At 45.7% G+C, this 19255-nt stretch overlaps 1 protein-coding gene across 1 annotated transcript in view; it reads right to left on the bottom strand.

The window, feature by feature from the left end:
- DBH (dopamine beta-hydroxylase) overlaps positions 1 to 19255 on the bottom strand; it is a 451213-nt gene that overhangs the window by 180062 nt on the left and 251896 nt on the right. The window contains exon 7 of the mRNA XM_085612530.1: positions 6329 to 6472. Coding sequence (XP_085468656.1) covers positions 6329 to 6472 — 144 coding nt within the window. The remainder of the gene's footprint in view (positions 1 to 6328; positions 6473 to 19255) is intronic.

Raw genomic sequence — 19255 nt, 5'->3', positions numbered from 1 at the left:
GATTATACAAGAGCAGGGTTCTCCAATGTCATTCCTGGAGGGCCAGATCCATGCCAGATTTTTAGCATATCCATATTTAAATAAATGTAGTTGTCTTAAAAATTTGACTTGGATCCGGCCCTCCAGGACCGACATTGGAGAACCCTGGACTAGAGGAAGATCTGGCCACAGGGAATAACAGAATGGAAGAAGAGAGGATCCGGATAGTACTAAAGAAACTGACAACATTCAGTACAAAGAAAGAGTCATGACTCTGGTATGGTGTCGAGACAACGGCATGTTCAATGTGACCATGAATGAGTGAAACAGTGAGACAAAGGGCTCCAAAATGAGAAAATCTAAGGTTGGCATCAACCAAGATTCCAGCATAGGGGAAAAGATGGTATTGAGACCCACAACTTTGGGATGAGTGGTGAAGTTGCTTATTGAATCAGTACATCACGAGCATCTCACTCCACTCCACTCACCTCTCCACAACCACCCCCAGACTGCATCCCAAAGCCCCCCCCCCCCACTACTCGTGGAATGCTCCACACCCCACAGGTTTGTACACAGAAAGGGGAGAGGCTGCTAACAACAGACGAAGAAAAGCACTGGATTCACAAGGGGAATGCAGAAAGAAGCACACAGGATAAATAGTGCAGGAGAATTGGAATGCAGAAAGAAGCACAGATGATACATTGTAAAGGAGAAGGGGAATGCAGAAAGAAGCACACAGGATAAATAATACGGGAGAAGGAGAATGAAGAAAGAAATACACAGGATAACTAGTACAGGAGAAGTGGAATTCAGAAAGAAGCACACTGGATAAATAGTACAGGAGAAGGGGAATGCAGAAAAAGCACGCAGGATAAATAATACGGGAGAAGGAGAATGAAGAAAGAAATACACAGGATAACTAGTACAGGAGAAGTGGAATGAAGAAAGAATCATAGAGGATAAATACTAGAGAAGAAGAGTGACATGAGAATGAAAGACTAAGGAAAGACAAATGTCATACTAGAATGCAACAGTGAGACTGAGGCCAGGGCGAGAGGAAAGTGATGGAGCCATTAAAAGTAAAGAAGTAACACTGTAGATATAGAAAATGACAGGGGAATTACAACAGAGAAAAGATGGGGTCCAGTAGTTCAGTTGCAATGGCAGCCATTGTTAGTGGTGAGAAAAAGGCAGGAGTCAATGCAGAAGAACCAATGAAGAAGGGATAGCTGGAGTACAGCACAGAGGTGATGCAATTGTTTCAATGCAGCACGAAAGAGGATCAAACACAATCTAGGATCGATAGAAAATGAAAGCCTCAGGGCCAGACTGGGAACCCAAAGCAGCCCTGTCAAATTTTGTCCTACCAGCCCCCTGAACGGTGTTTAGTGAGCGAGCGCAGTGAACTAGACTACGACAAGGAGGATTTGGGGGGGAAGAGGAGTTTCCCAAATGAAAATTTGGGAAAAAATTGCAAAAAATGTGCAGTCTACAACATATTTTTTCTTGCATATTCAATTGCATTTGCTTTGAGAGCATACTAAATGGTGACCTTACAATGTACCAGGATACCTTGTCATACCCACAGTCATCTTTAAGGAGAACACAAAAAAATAAGATGTCAAGCAAGAAGCATGAATTTAAATATAAAATAAATGTACACATTCACTGTGAAGCACAGCCAAGAAGCAGGGCCGGACTGGGAACCGAAACTGGCCCTGGCAAAGAGCTCGGCCGCCCACCCCTGTGGGTTGGAGTTGCGGCCGAACTGTTTGCCAGGGCCCGTTTGGCCCGATTTTATTACAGGGGCCAATTATGCAACTATGCTGTAAAAACGGCTCTGTAACTAAACGGCCCACCAGGGGCCCAAAACCAGCCCCAACCCGGACGCCCACCGGGGAAACTCCCGGGGCCCGCTATGGCCAGTTCGGCCCTGCCCAGCTGAGAACACAATGAAAGACCATTTAGAAGGATGTTAGCAGCCTCCAACCCAATATGCGGCACAGCAGTGCTGGCTTTAGCGATTGTGGCGGCCAGTGCAACAATATTTTTGCCCCTGCCCCACATGACCTCCTTTTCCAAAGATTCCCTCACTATTACTCTCCATCTCATCTCTCCATAGCCTCTTTCGCACATGAATTTTATTTGTTTTATAGCACCTCTTATACCAATGTAGGGTGTCGGAGCACTTTATATCACACACACATAGAGAGACAATTAATCACACGTGTGTAAGTCAGTGTATATCAGATATTACAGAAGACAAAGGTGACTGCAAGGTGTAGGATTCAAATGACCTCCGTACTTGTAGAAATTTTTAAGAGTGCTTGGCCTGGAAAAGCACAGACTCAGGATTAAAACCTCAACACAGTGGTTATGTTTGGCTTTACTACTAATAATTTGTATCTACCAAAATAAACCCTGTTAAGCATTATTAACATAATACAAGGCTGGGAAAAAAACATTACTTTCTAACCTGTATTATGCAGTTTGCATGCTGCTTTTTTAAGACAGTTCCTCGTGCCCCACGCCCTCACATCCACAGACTACGTACTCCTTGGAGACCTGAATTTCCACCTTGTCAACCCCAGCTAACCCAACTCCACTGCCCTCCTGGAAAACCTTGCCAACATCCGACTGAGACAGCTCCCCACCACCCCCACCCACAAGGCAGGACACACCCTCGACCCCATCTTCGCTGGAGGTCACAACATTCGCTTTAGGGTTACCACACAACCCCTCTGGACGGACCACTACTGCATCCACTTTTCCTTCTTGAAACCCACCGCACACAAGCCTTCTCCTCGCCCCGTGCAGGTACTAGAACAAAATCATGAAGAGCACCTCAGGTCCGTCCTCAACCACACCCTCCCTCCACCGCAACCAACGCCAACTCTGCAGCCAACGCACTCCACAAATGGATCACCGACTGTGCAAACACACTCACCCCCCTCCGACAAGCAACACACTATGAATGCCACCTGCTTCTCCACCGACTACCAGAAATGCAAGCGCACGTGAAGTTGACTCAAGAAAGCCTGGAGAAACAGCAAAACCCCTGAAGCACGCACCGCCTACCACTCCACCAACTCATCAGAACCGCGAAAAAGAATTTCATCCAGGAGAGAATCCTGTCCAATTCCCGCAATCCTAAGGAACTCTTCAGCATCATACAAGAATTCACCATACGCCCCAGAAAATCCTCCCAACGCCCCTCCCTCCCAGGACCTTTGCAACAAACTCGGCTCAGGAGACCCCACTGATCCCTGCCGCCCCACATTTTTCACAGAGCCACCTCTGCGATAGCACCCAAACTACGATGCACCATCAACTGCTCCCTCACCACAGGCACTTTCCCAGACAACTGGAAATGTGCAGAAGTCAAGCCCCTCCTCAAGAAGCCCACTGCAGACCCGACGGACCTCAAGAACTACAGACCCATCTCTCTCCTCCCCTTTGCTCCCAAAGTCACTAAGAAGATCGTCAACAGCCAGCTCACAAACTTCACAGAATCCAACTCGATCCTCAACTCTTCTTAATCCGTATTCCACTGCAACCACAGCACTGAGACTGCCCTCCTAGCTGCCACAGACGACATCCGCACCCTCTTCAACCAAGGCCACATGGCTGCCCTCATCCTACTACACTTCTCAGCAGCCTTCGACAACGTCTCCCACCGCACAATAACCACCAGACTCCATGACGCCAGCATACAGGGAACTGCCCTTGACAGGGTCCACTCCTTCCTCACTGTTCAAACCCAAAGAATCAAGCTCCCGCCCTTCTTCTCAGAACCCACAGAAATCAGCTACGGAGTGCCCCAAGGACCTTCACTCAGCCCCATGTTCTTCAACATATACATAGCCCCTCTTGCCACCATCGCCCAAAAACACGGACTCAGCATAGTATCCTACGCCGACTACACACAGTTCATCCTCTCCCTCACTAACGAACCCGACAGCAGCAGACACAGCTTCCAGGAAAGAATGAAAGTCGTCTCTGCCTGGATGTGCAGCAGCTGCCTTAAGCTCAACTCAGAGAAAATGGAAGTCCTCGTCCTCGGACCCACCCCCACCACTTGGGACAACACCTGGTGGCCCACCACCCTCGGCAACCCTCCCACACCCACGGACCACGCCTGTGACCTCGGCATCATACTCAACTCCTCCCTCACCATGAACCATTAGATCAACTCTGTATCTTCCGGGTGCTTCAACACCCTCGGCATACTCCGCAAGACTTTTCAATGGATCCCCCCAGAATCCAGGAAGTTCGTCACCCACGCACTCATAACCAGCAGACTGGACTACGGGAACGCCCTCTATGCCGGAATAAACAAATCTCTACTCTGCAAACTCCAGACCATCCAGAACGCCGCAGCCAGACTCGTCTTCAGCAACCCACTACAAAACTACATCACCCAGCACCTCCGAGAACTCCACTGGCTCCCGGTCGAAAAGAGAGTGAACTTCAAGCTCCTCGCTAACGCCTAGACATCCCTCCACAACATCGGACCCCAATACCTCAACGAAAGAATATCCTTTAACGCACCCAAAAGGACTCTCTGCTCCGCCGATCTTGCCCTGGCATAAATCCAATGCATCTGCAGAGCCAGAGCAGGGGGTCGAGCCTTCACCTACATCGCAGCCAAGACCTGAAATGAGCTCCCCTTCAGCATCAAACATACCCCTACAGTGCAAGCATTCAGGAAGAGACTCAAGACCTGGTTCTTCAGATGAGACACAGCTGCTCAAACCCCCTGACCCCCAGCGCTATGAGACCCTCACAGGTGAGTAGTGCACTTCAAAAATTCCTGATTGATTGATAGCTCACTCTGCTATATTACGATTGCAACTTATGAACTGCAAGTAACAAAAAGATCTCTATGACAAAAGCAGTAAACCACCGAGCTATCCAAATCAAATACAGTTCTGTGATATGCATGGTACATGCTATTTGCAACAGGCATATTCACCCTCTGCGCTACTTTAAAAGAGTCAGAACTGCCTAGCCAAAACTCTGATCCCTCTCCAACAGGAACATTAATAACCAGAGTTATCCTGACATTTTTATTGTTGCCTGAAAATTGCTGGCTATAAAAAGAACTCTGCAGCAGGAACAAAAGTGCCCCCTCCCTCCAAGCTTCCCGGGTAAACGCCAGATGCCCGGTACTGCCAGTGCGGCCTTGGAGAGCCTGGGCCTCATGCAGTGGGAGAGGAAGCTAGTGCCTAAGCCTTCTGCAGGGAGAGAGAAAAGGCTGGGATCCTGCTGAGGAGTGGTGTGGGGTAAGGATCTGGTCTGGAATTAAAGAGAGTCATATGTGGCTGCATCTCTTTTTCAGGTTTGGGGTGGGCTTTATAAGGCAGATCTTGTATTGATTTTATCAGAGCACAGGTCAGACCTAAAAAGAGGTATGAATTGAGAAAGAAGGAGCTTCTTCAACTGTTTCAATCACTTTGAAAAACGATCCCTCTAGGGCCAGCTGGATGGAGCTGGGGGAATGTGACCACCAAATGGAATTTTGCACGGGTGGCTTTGAAGTAGGGTTCAGGTGCTTGAAAGTTGTTCGGAAGCCCATATGTTAGCACCTTGACCAGCTCTCTGCACTATATAGTATCTCCTGTACCGCATACTCCATATTATGACCTGGTCAGCATGCCAGGCATGTTGGCCTCAGTTGTGGATTTTCCTTGCCAAACCAAACCACTTTGAGGTGTCTGAAAGAAAGCCAAAGAAAGCTGCTACAGATCCTGCTCAGTGCCTCAAAGTTTCATTTACTGAAACTATTTTGCCTCCGTGCCCTCAAGGGGTCTACTCTTTAAAATCCAGTTATTTTAAATATAGTTCACATTCACTGCTAGGACTTACTATAGCCTTATAGCCCACCGTAGTGGGCTATACTGGCTATTAAAGGCCCGCTGCATCGTTAAAGGCCCGAGCCGAAGGCGAGGGACTTTAACAAAGCAGCTGGACTTTAATAGCTGGTATAGCCCAGCTACGAAAGGCTATAAGGCTATTAGAACTTTCTGCCACTAGAGGACAGAATGTTCTAACAAATAAAACAAAGCCTTCAGGGAGCGCGAGGGGATTGAAATCCCCTCAGGCTCCCTGAAGTCTTTGTTCACAGCCAGAGCTGTGAACAAAGAAACATTGGAATGTTGGAGCTCCGGGCTTATACCAGCCATTATAAGCCCAGAGCACTCCATTGTTTTCAATAGAGCTCCCAACATTCCAATGTTCTAATATAAATTAACAAATGATGCAAACATATCATGGCAATGAAACATTAGACACCCCTATGAACAAGTCCTCTATGAAGAATAGAAAAGGCAGTCGGCACCATGTATACCTGGAAGTGTGGACTGTAATGTTTGTCTTCATTCACAACGCCAACTTCGATGCCTTCTCGCACTAAGATGGTGCTCACTTTCCTTCCAGTCAGGTGAGTGTGCAGCTGGGAGGCAAAGATGTGAATCCCATCCGTGGGAAGTGCCTAGAAAACACATATTAGGGAAGTTGTCATTGTGGTGGGAGTACATTTGAAACAATGCACCATTAATACAGCAACACCATAGATGTTCTTCCAGTCTAGTCACCGCCACAGAGTCTTACTCTGGGTCATACGTGGATACCTTTAATGATGCATAAAAACAAGTTTGGTAAACACATCACACCAGACCTTGAGGACATGCCCTTCGACGTGCATTGGGTTTAGTGGAGTATAGGAGACGTGCATTACACCGACAAGTAGATTCAGAGGCTTAATCATTCACTGCTGACTTCTGTGTGTGTGGTTGATCCTGGTAGCCTTGACTCAGCCTTTCATCCCTCAGAAGGAAATCAATTGTGTAACTGTTACTTCTATTATGTGTAGTGCTATGAAACAGTGCAATTGCGCATTACCAAACTGTAAAGAACGCTTATTAGTAACAAAAACTGTATTTCTGAGGAGCTAGCCTGGAATGGAACCTGCTACTCTGACCACTGCTATTTCAGTAGTGCATGGCGACCACCGGTGGTGCTTCAAACTACTGTTGCCTTGTCTCCTGGTTACATCCGTAGCTTACCTGTATGGTTGAAAGGGTCAATGGTGGAGATCTGTTTTGTGCTTGATGGCCAGAGTTGTGCTCCGATTATGTCACTGGCAATGTCATGTCCAGAAGAAGCCACCAGGACACTGTGGCTGTCCTGCTCAGCTGATGAACTCCAGACACTGTTTCTGGGGAAGACAGTGTTGTGTGTCTCCTTTAGGGCCCACTTAGTTTGCTCGTATTTTAGTTTGCGTGCACATTTAGGCTACTCTGCCTTGCACACGTTACGTTTGCTACGCTTATTTTTGTGCCACAACATTATTTTAGAAAAGCACCGCACGTGTTTTTGTTATTGCTCCAGACTGAACATTTTGTACAAGGTCAAACACAGCAAACATAGCTAGACACTTAGACACAACATACATTCACATCCGCTAGTTTCAAGAAGACACCTCGTAACATGAACATAGAGGTGGGCCATTTTGAAAACAGAGAGAAGACATAGTAAAGATCCGGACGAGAGAGCGATCCACTGCCTGAGATGTGAAACAACTACCTCTGCATAGCAGGTATGGGGTTCACCACTAAACCCAGAGATCTATAATATAACACTGTGTTTCCATAGTCGGGGTAAGCTGAGACAGATAAATAATTCGACATGGTAGGATTATGGTAGGATTGTTTAGAGTTTTCTTGTAATGCTCCTCTCGCTGTTGGGATGTATTTATTTTCTAGTTGCATGATATATTTATTTTATAATAGAGAATGACAAGTTCCGATAAATATTGTAAACAGTTCTCATATCATTTATGTTTATTATGGACATGCATGAGGGAGAAAATGAAAGGCCAACGATATGATTCCGCGGTTCCCTGAGGGGACCAGATTGTTGTGCTCTGGGGTGCTAACTTACCTGTCACCTTGGGAAGGTTAGGAGGGCAGGTAAACACTATGAGCTAGTCTGGATTGGGGCTCATAGGTACTGATGTGGTATGGTGACTATATACTGACATTCTGAGGTCCCAGGCGTAGTTCTGTTTCCAAGCAGAATCCCTGCAACAACAGTAAATGGGGAAGCAGTGGAGAGAGGAAACACACTCCACAGCAGAGGAGGGTATAGGACACATTGCATGCTGAGGGTCTTCCCAGACCTGCACGGCAAGAAATGAAATTAAGTATACTAACTTTGCTCTCTTTGTCATATGCAGGGGAACAGAGCAACTGAGGAAGAAGAGGGCATTATTTTCCATGTTTACCAAAGAGCGTCACCAGCATGAGCCTCTAGATGTGGGCCCACACCCTATGTGACCGCCGCTAGGCCTCCCAATAATAGCGACCCTCAGCATACCCACAGGAGTCTTATCCAGTAGCCTGCTCCACATGCAAGGAGCTCATAGCTGCTTGCTTCTTGGGCAAATTAGAAATGGCTGACACCCCCACGTAGGCTGCCTGCATCCTGTGTAGTTCAAAATTGACTACACAGTTGCAGAAAAGAAGGCACATGTTGGAATTTGAAAAACTGCTACAGATCCTGCTGGCTCTCTCCTGCAGCAAAGAGGGTCTTGCACGGTCTTGCGCAATCACGCGGAGTCAGGCAGGTCAAAACTTAGTGCAACAAGCATTTGCAATGCAATAGGTCTCGCATTTACACGAGTTTAGGATATTGGCAATGTAAATGAAAATGCCTTTTATTTATGTTTTGAAAACAAAAACAAAAATAAAAGGCCATGGGCCCGATTCACAGAACTAACTTAAGACAAAATCCTAAACTTACTACCATTTTCGTATTCACAGAAGGCACTTACTCATTTTGGTATTCACAGAAGACACTTACTCACTTCGGTATTCACAGAAGTTAGGAGTCCTAACTTTAGGACTCCTAAATGCCTTCTGTGAATACCGAAAGTCTTAAAATTAGGATTTTTCTCAGTTTAGGAGACCTAAAGATAGGAGTCCTAACTTTACTACTACTAAACTGAGAAAAATCCAAATTTTAAGGCTTTCGGTATTCACAGAAGGCATTTAGGAGTCCTAAAGTTGGGAGTGCTAACTTTACTACTACTAAATTGAGAAAAATCCTAATTTTAAGACTTTCGGTATTCACAGAAGGCATTTAGGAGTCCTAAAGTTAGGAGTCCTAACTATAATACTACTAAACTAAGAAAAATCCAAATTTTAAGGTTTTCGGTATTCACAGAAGGCATTTAGGAGTCCTAAAGTTAGGAGTCTTAACTTTACTACTACTAAATTGAGAAAAATCCTAATTTTAAGACTTTCGGTATTCACAGAAGGCATTTAGGAGTCCTAAAGTTAGGAGTCCTAACTATACTACTACTAAACTGAGAAAAGTCCTAATTTTAAGACTTTCGGTATTCACAGAAGGCATTTAGGTGTCCTAAAGTTAGGACTCCTAACTTCTGTGAATACCGAAATGAGTAAGTGCCTTCTGTGAATACCAAAATGAGCAAGTGCCTTCTGTGAATACCAAAATGGTAGTAAGTTTAGGATTTTGTCTTAAGTTAGTTCTGTGAATCGGGCCCATTGTCATTTGCAATGTCAATAGCTCAAACTCGCGTAAATGCGAGACCTATTGCATTGCAAATGCTTGTTTTTACTGGCTAGGACTGTATGTTCATTTCATTGCATGTAAACAAATAAAATCGGAAAGTCAACAATGCCGTATTTTTCCCCATGCAAAATATAAACCCAAAACAACAAATACAAGACAAAATCACTTTGAAGGTGTTTAGAGCGGTCTACGTGGTTTCTGAATAATTGCAAGCAAAGGGAGAAATTAATGCAAAAAAGGGGGTGGATACAGAAGCTTTTAAAACAAATTCACTGACAACAGGTCCTGACACTTCCAGAACCTCAAATTAGCTGGGACCCGAGAATAGTAGGCAGGCTGTAGCGAGGACTAGGAGGGTGGGTTTGTATAGTAGTAGTCAGAGATGGTAGGAGGAGGAGGTGTTGAACAAACCAGAAAACGGAGGGCTGGAAGCAAGGGCCAGGGGTTGCATAGGTGGGTACTGGGCGCACAGAGTCGAGGGATGATACGAATTAACGCCGCATTGGGCACGAATCGAGAGATGCAGATGAATCATTTTACCCAGGTCCGTGCATCAGTAGCTCATCCACTCCAGTTTTTTCTTTGCAATCTGGGGTTTGTAGTTTAGTTGATCTCACTATAAAATCTGGATTATAATTTCCTGGGTCTCCAGAGCTACTCAACTATTGAGCTGCGAGCTCTGGAGATGTGAGGTCGGATTCTGAAACCGAGTAACAGAACAGGAATCAACCACGTGCAACAAGCAGGCAACGGAAAGGAATATTTTATAACGGATAGTTAGGGCACAGGACGCAACTTTCAATTTTACTTCGACTATAAGATGGAACGCTGAACTGTGCAAAATAATGGAAGTAATTAATTTAGAGCTACATCATTGACGTCGGCAGGGAAAGCAGCGGGTAGCGAGTAGTGTATCTCCAGGGTGCTTCATGCAGCCGCACCTAATCAACAACAAAATAGACATGTACTGGGTCACGAGAGTTGTGTTACTGTGATCAGAGTCAGACTCACAGGGGTCGGCAGATAGCAATCCTCTACTTTGGGAGAGAATCTGCTCAATGGGAACCACAATATCAACAAGATATGAGCCACTTACTGACTGACTGACCTCGCTGCACTGGCGTCAGTGTCCTCATTCCACCCACACACCTGTCTGCACTCCTCCCCTTCTACAATCCGCTGATGCCCGCCCCTCTTCGGCCAGGTGTATATCAGGCCCTGCATACACTAGTGCGCCAACCCCTGCGTGAACCAATCCATGGAAAACTCACAGATGACAGACAGCTTTGGCTTGCATCCCAGCCAGAATCTCGGCCGTATTAAATAACCAGCTGGCAAAACGGTAGCAGAGTATATGTGAGAGACACTCTCTCGTGCAGTAAACTGCAGGGAGTTCTAACAAGCTGAAAGACACGCCGTGCGTGTGCCCATGTGCTGTCCAGGCCCAAGCTGATGCAGACGTCATGAGCGTGCACATCAGCTGTCCGGGCGCGCACATGTTTTGTCTCCCTTCGCGCACCAAACCGACAACAATTGTCTTGCCAAGGCGAAGCAGCGCATGCACTGCGTTCGCTAGGCGAGACCTAAAAAGGAACATGAGCGAGACTGTGTCCCAGAAGTCTTGCATCTTGGAGTCAAGCGAGTTCTGGCATTGTGGCAGCCAGTTTGGAGTCAAGCAACCAGCACATTACACTATCAGAGGGTAAAACATAATGGGGGCTGACAAATCACGTGCTGCCATAGGCCAGGAATAGCCACCGGGAATCCAGCTAAATTCAAAGTAGAGAAACCTGAACCTTCCCATGCCTCCCAATTGACAATGACAGAGACAAAAGAGTAACCCTGACACCACGTGAAAACCACACTAAAATGATTGGATAAGACAGAAAAGCACCATAAATATGCAATCCAAAGCAGAAGCTATATATCGGAGGATACCATCTACCAGCACCGTTCACCATTTGACCTCGCAGCGTCCAATTTACTTGAGTCCAGGTTTGAGAAATGATTTTGCCAATGTAAACACTAGCCACAGACCGCCTGCACAAACAACACCAACAACCATATCAGAGACCTCTTCCTCAACTTGGTAGCTGATGACATCGAAGACCTACCTGAGACATGTGAGGCTGATGCTGTCCATGCTCTTGAGGAGTTTGATGGTGTTTTTATTGTTGCGGTCATCGAGGTGAAATTTGAGGCCATGGAGGAAGATGTAGTGTTTTGAGTCAGTGACGAGCAGTGCAAATGAATTCAGGGATGGCCTCGCAGAAACTGGTACAAGGTCCTAGTGGTCTGTAGGTGTTTTTTTCGTTGGAAGTTGAGGTGTTTCATGATCGGGGTGGTGTCATCTGCAGTGGGGTGCAGTGGAAGGTTTACTTGTGGATGATGGCAATTCCACCTTCATGCTTATTGATGCCATCCTAGAGTGCTATCTTGTAACCATCGGGCATACATGAGGCGATGCCGGGTTGAGCCAGGACTCAGTGAGGAAGATGATGTCAGGGTGAGGGAGGTGATGGTGTCCCAGATCTCAGTGGCAAGTTTGCAGAGTGGTTGTGCGTTGAGTAGGAAGCAATGACGTTTTTCCGGGGTGGTCATGATCAGCGTGGTGGAGTTTGTTTTGTGTGCGAGAGCTTCAGTGTTGCAGGAGAAGAGGCAGTGCCTGCAGGTGAAGAGTCCTACCATCAACCAGGACGAGGTGCGGCAGTAGTTGTTGTTGCGTAGTCCAGGGCTTGGAGCTCAATGGAGAAGTAGCCTCGGGAGGTGGAGGAGCCAGGGTACCTGGCACTGGGTGTGGTACAGGAACATACAGGCGCAGACTGGCTTGCCTTTGCCTCTACCTCTGGAGCTTGTTGTGTCCTTGTAGCTCAGAACAGGAGGTCAGCCACCTAACCTTTGGAGTCACTTAGTTTAGCCTGGGCTGAAGAGAGCAAGTCCAGCATTCCTTCTCAAAGATTTGTAGTCCTGGCAAAAGGTTTAGTGTGCCAGGTCGAATTGCTATGTTAAAACTGCAAACAGAATGCAATGTAGGCCTGAGACATGTTTAACAGGCTGCTTTAGTGGGTATCACAATGACTGCTGTGGGCCTAGTAGTAGCATTTATTTTTACAGGCCCTGGGTACATGTAGGACCACTTTACTAGGGATTTACAAGCAAATTAAATGTGTCAATTTGGTGTAAGCCAATTTTACAATGTTTAGAGGCGAGAGCACAAGCACTTTAGCAGTAGATACCAGTGGTAAAATATGTCGTAATAGCCAACAAAAAGGAATTTCAGGAAAAAGGAGTGGAGAAGGCAAAATGTTTAAGGATGAGAGTGGAGAGATGACCAAGACCAACACTCCCCGTTAGCAATCCAATTAGATTTTAAGAGGGGAGTCATCTGTGCACAACATATTTCGTTTTTGTGCACAGTCATGCTCCTTTGACCATGTTGAATGCTGTTATAAAGTAGGTAAGGCAATCAATAAGAGGGACATTTTACTCTTGTCTTCCTCACAAGTATTGACACACCTGCGGATACAAGTTTGATGGAGGTACATCATTTTTTTTACTGACCCAGGCTCCTAATGTTTGTAGAATTATCTTTGTATTTATAGCCTTGCTTCAGTTTCCAAAGGGGCAATTCATCTGTTCTTTTGGCTAGTCTTTAGGGTCTTTTAGTTCTGGCCTAAAGACAGTTGTAGCACTCTTGCCAGCCTCTGGTTTTCCAACTCCATTGAAATTAAATTTTAAACATATAGAGGGGGCTTTTAATCAGCCCGCTTGTCCACTGGGCTACGCTTATATAATGCTTACTCCCACCACAGCACACAACACAGGAACATGGGACAGCCTTGCTTTGTTATAAGCATCTGCAGTGTACTGGCACACATGTATATTGCTGGACAAAGAAAATATGGTTAAGGATAAGGTTGAAGACGTGAATTTACCAGTGATTATTAGCACCTATATATACTAGGTTGTCATCACGTGTCCCATAGCAATCAAGACATTTAATTAAAGTTATAATATTGACTTATATTTTTTGTTATCCCATACCAAACAAGCACACATCATTAGTGTAGCAAAAAGGTAAATGTACATTTGTATGTTGCAGCCACACCTCCACTGCATTGTGAAGGACATTTGAAGCAGTTGCATCCGACTTAAGAGGGACAACTAGTAACAGCGTGAGGTGCTGCAGCTTTGTCAATGACATGGTAAGACGTTGCCTCTGACTCGAGAGAGACGACTAGCAAAGCTTTTGGGGCTTCAGCCTTGTTAAAGACTTCAGTCCATGCTTCTGACTCAAAAGAGACGGCCAATGATGGACCTGGGGTACTTCATCGATGCGAAAGGTCACACATATTGGCTTTGCTTTCGTGAAGCAGTTGCAGTAAGGACTCCTTCAAAGGTGCCAATAGAGTCTCTAGTACTAAAATGCTGTAAAATAAAGTAGCCAAATGTATTCTCAATTCCTGCAGAGGCCTTTTAAAAATGCCTTTTGGGAACCTGTTTGGGAAAATGGCCCATTAAGAACAAGAGCTTCCAGTTATGGGTCTGTGAACATCTAGGTCACATTTAAGAAACCTGGCCAGCTTCATCTTGTTTAGATCAAGTGCCCACACCACTGCAGTACACAAGCACACAGCAGGCTTAAAACTACACATCATGAAATGGTATTTTGCAGAGCTCGACTTTCTTGTGCTGTGAGAACTATTAGGAAGAATGCCAGCGATGTTGTGGTCTCAGCCTTGCAGCAGCTTTTCACGGTTGAATGGTGGTGTGAAGAATGTTTCTTTCTTGTTGGACTTAGCAGTGCCAGCATGAGCTATCACCTATTACTAATGAATGCATACAGATTTCTCTGTATGCACTCTGGAAATTGCAGCTGCTTGGCGAGGGTATTTATGGCCATGCTCAGTGATGAACTGATAGTCATGCAGTAGGGGAGGGCGGGTTTAACCTTGATTTCAGCTGGAATAAATGCTTCACTCTCGATGAATCGTCTTTGGAGCGTGCTTCTACAGGGGCGCCATTGGTTTATGTACGGGTTGTGAGAACTGCATGGTGGGGGTCCTAGAGCAGCCTCCTAATGCTCAAGTTAGAGATATTTACCTCCTTAATGTTAGATGAACTGAATAATCACAACATTGCTTTACCCTCAGGATGGACATTAAGAATGCCAGAGACTAAAGCTGAACACTGAGTTCCCCAGTCAAATAAAGGATTTTAAATTAAAGACACAAGTCGATCCGGTAAAGATCTGGACGAGAGAGCGATCCACTGCCTGAGACGTGAAACAACTACCTCTGCATAGCAGGTATAAGGTTCACCACTAAACCCAGAGATCTATAATATAACACTGTGTTTCCATAGTCGGGGTAAGCTGAGACAGATAAATAATTCGACATGGTAGGATAATGGTAAGATTGTTTATAGTTTTCTTGTAATGCTCCTCTCGCTGTTGGGATGTATTTATTTTCTAGTTGCATGATATATTTATTTTAAAATAAAGAATGACAAGTTCCGATAAATATTGTAAACAGTTTTCATATCATTTATGTTTATTATGGACAAGCATGAGTGAGAAAATGAAAGGCCAACGATATGTTTCCGCGGTTCCCTGAGGGGACCAGATTGTTGTGCTCTGGGGTGCTAACTGACCTGTCACCTTGGGAAGGTTAGGAGGGCAGGTAAACACTATGAGCTAGTCTGGATTGGGGCTCAAAGGTACTGATGTGACTCAGTCCCTATATACTGACTTTCTGAGGTCCAAGGCGTAGTTCTGTTTCCAAGCAGAATCCCTCCACCAACAGTAAATGGTGAAGCAGTGGAGAGAGGAAACACACTCCACAGCAGAGGAGGGTATAGGACGCATTGCATGCTGAGGGTTTTCCCAGACCTATACAGCAAGAAATGAAATTAAGTATACTAACTTTGCTCTCTTTGTCATATGCAGGGGAGCAGAGCAACTGAGGAAGAAGAGGGCATTATTTTCCATGTTTACCAAAGAGCGTCACCAGCATGAGCCTCCAGATGAGTGCCCACACCCTATGTGACCGCCGCTTGGCCTCCCAATAATAGTGACCCTCAGCACACCCACAGGAGGCTTATCCAGTAGCCTGTTCCACATGCAAGGAGCTCATAGCTGCTTGCTTCTTGGGCAAATTAGAAATGGCTGACACCCCCACGAAGGCTGCCTGCACCCTATGTAGTTCAAAATTGACTACACAGTTGCAGAAATGAAGGCACGTGTTGGAATTCGAAAAACTGCTACAGATCCTCCTGGCTCTCTCCTGCAGCAAAGAGGGTCTTGCACGGTCTTGCGCCATCACGCGGAGTCAGGCAGGTCAAAACTTAGTGCAACAAGCATTTGCAATGCAATAGGTCTCGCATTTACGCGAGTTTAAGATAGTGGCATTGTAAATGAAAATGCCTTTTATTTATGTTTTGAAAAGAAAAACAAAAATAAAAAGCATTGTCATTTTCAATGTCAATAGCTCAAACTCGCATGAATGAGAGGCCTATTGTATTGCAAATGCTTGTTTTTACTGGCAAGGACTGTATGTTCATTTCATTGCATGTAAACAAATACAATCGGAAAGTCAACAATGCCGTATTTTTCCCCGTGGAAAATATAAACCCAAAACAACAAATACAAGACAAAATCACTTTGAAGGTGTTTTAGAGCGGTCTACGTGGTTTCTGAATAATTGCAAGCAAAGGGAGAAATTAATGCAAAAAAGGGGGTGGATACAGAAGCTTTTAAAACAAATCCACTGACAACAGGTCCTGACACTTCCAGAACCTCAAGTTAGCTGGGACCCGAGAATAGTAGGCAGGCTGTAGCGAGGACTAGGGGGGTGGGGTTGTATAGTAGTAGTCAGAGATGGTAGGAGGAAGAGGTGTTGAACAAACCAAAAAACGGAGGGTTGGAAGCAAGGGCCAGCGGTTGCATAGGTGGGTACTGGGCACACAGAGTCAAGGGATGATACCAATTAATGCTGCATTGGGCTCGAATCGAGAGATGCAGATGAATCATTTCACCCAGGTCCATGCATCAGTAGCTCATCCACTCCAGTTTTTTCTTTGCAATCTGGGGTTTGTAGTTTAGTTGATCTCACTATAAAATCTGGATTACAATTCTCTGGGCCTCCAGAGCTACTCAACCATTGAGCTGTGAGCTCTGGAGATGTGAGGTTGAATTCTGAAACCGAGTAACAGAACAGGAATCAGCCACGTGCAACAAGCAGGCAACGGAAAGGAATATTTTATAATGGTTAGGCCACAGAACGCAACTTTCAATTTTACTTCGACTATAAGATGGAACGTTGAACTGTGCGAAATACCGGAACTAATTAATTTAGGGCTACATCATTGGCAGGGGCGGGGAAGGCAGCGGGTAGCGGATAGTGTATCTCCAGGGTGCTTTGTGCAGCCGCACCTAATCAACAACAAAATAGATGTGTACTGGGTCACGAGAGTTGTGTGACTGTGATCAGACTCACAGGGGTCGGCAGATAGCAATCCTCTACTTTGGGAGAGAATCTGCTCAACGGGGAACCGAGATATCATCAAGATATGAGCCACTTACTGACTGACTGACCTCGCTGCACTTGCGTCAGTGTCCTCATTCCACCCACTCACCTGTCTGCACTCCTCCCCTTCTACAATCCGCTGATGCCCCATCCCTCTCGGGCCAGGTGTATATCAGGCCCTGCATACACTAGTGCGCCAACCCCTGCGTGAACCAATTCATGGAAAACTCACAGATGACAGACAGCTTTGGCTTGCATCCCAGCCAGGATCTCGCCCGTATTAAATAACCAGTTGGCAAAACGGTAGCAGAGTATATGTGAGAGACACACTCTTGTGCAATAAACCGTAGGAAGGTCTAACAAGCTGAAAGACACGCTGTGCGCGTGCCCATGTGCTGTCCGGGCAAAAGCTGATGCAGACGCCATGAGCGTGCACATCGGCTGAACGGGCGCGTACATGTTTTGTCTCCCTTTGCGCACCAAACCGACAACAATAGTTTCGCCAAGGCGAAGCAGCGCATGCACTGCCTTCGCTAGGTGAGACCTAAAAAGGAACATGAGCGAGACTGTGTCCCAGAAGTCTTGCATCTTGGAGTCAAGCGAGTTCTATTGAAATGCATTGTGGCAGCCAGTTTGGAGTCAAGCAACCAGCAGATTGCACTATCAGAGGGTAAAACGTAATGGGGGCTGACAAATCACGTGCTGCTATAGGCCAGAAATAGCCGCCGGGAATCCAGCGAAATTCAAAGTAGAGAAACATGAACCTTCCCATGCCTCCCAATTGACTGTGACAGAGCCAAAAGAGTAACCCTGACACCATGTGAAAACCACACTAAAAGGATTGGAGAAGACAGAAAAGCACCACAAATATGCAATCCAAAGCAGAAGCTAAATATCGGAGGATAGAATGCCCAGCTCCATCTACCAGCACCGTTCACCATTTGACCTCACAGCATCCAATTTACTTGAGGCCAGGTTTGAGAAATGATTTTGCCAATGTAAACCCTATCCACAGACCACCTGCAAAAACAACCACAAACAACCATATCAGAGACCTCTTCCTCAACTTGGTAGCAGATGACATCGAAGACCTACCTGAGACATGTACATCACAGCCCATGGCAACATAGAAGAGGGAGATCAAATGCCTAAAAGAAATTTTTTATTGAAAACACAACATTAACTATGAATGATACAGCTTCAATACAGCATTTGAGAGAGCTGATGAGTTGCTGGATGACTGCGACAAGACTGCAAAAACTTGTTACTAGGAATTTCACAATTTCAACAATGAAGACGCAATTCGCTGATGAATAATCAAGGAATGTTGCTCGACAGCATTCTGCATGGAAATCCTGAAAGAGATATACACGCTTGAAAAGATACTGACCATGGCAAGAACAGAAGCAAGAGTAGTGACCTTTGCTATCAACATGGAAAACGGTTGTATCAAAAATGTAGAACATGTACGCTGGATGATGGGAGGAAAACCTCTATGATGACAATAGGCCTGCTATTGTTGTGTTTTGTCATACCCACATACAAGAGTCTGCCCAGCAATGGCACAAACAGTATTGAAAGTGCAAAGGAGACAACCATTTTGCAAGAGTGTTCAAAGCAGGTCAGCCAAGAGTAGAAAGTGAACGTGTGGAGAAGCGAAAGGTCAGGAGCACCTGGCTTGTCAGACAGATTAACACTCAAAGTCTGCGTCATCCCAGAACATGCCGGACATGTCCAAATGCTAGACAAAAGAGACATCCTTTGTCCCCTAAGTGGGAAAACATGAGGTCTCATGTGCACTGGACAGCGGAGCCACCTGTAGCATAATGTGTGCTACTGAATGCGATAAGATGGCAGAAAAGCCACAGTTATCAGTCCACTGCTAATGTCTTTCAGTGGAGAGCAAAGCATCATGTAACAATCCTGGGCAATGTTTGGAAGAAGGGCATGTCTTAAGAGGTGAAGTATCAGAGCCATTCCTCAATCAATTAATCAATCCGGATTTCTATAACATGTCTAATCTCCCGTGATGGTATCCAGGTTCTGAGAACAGTGCTGCAGGGAGGCTTCAGTTGAACAGTAAGGTCTTGAGTTCCTTCCTGACTTTCGGCAGAGAGGGTGAGGTCCGGAGGTGAAGTGGTAGCTCATTC

Source organism: Triturus cristatus, chromosome 1_2, assembly GCF_964204655.1.
Source record: "Triturus cristatus chromosome 1_2, aTriCri1.1, whole genome shotgun sequence".
NCBI classification, from domain to species: Eukaryota; Metazoa; Chordata; class Amphibia; order Caudata; family Salamandridae; genus Triturus; species Triturus cristatus.
This window is presented reverse-complemented; position numbering and strand designations above follow the sequence as displayed.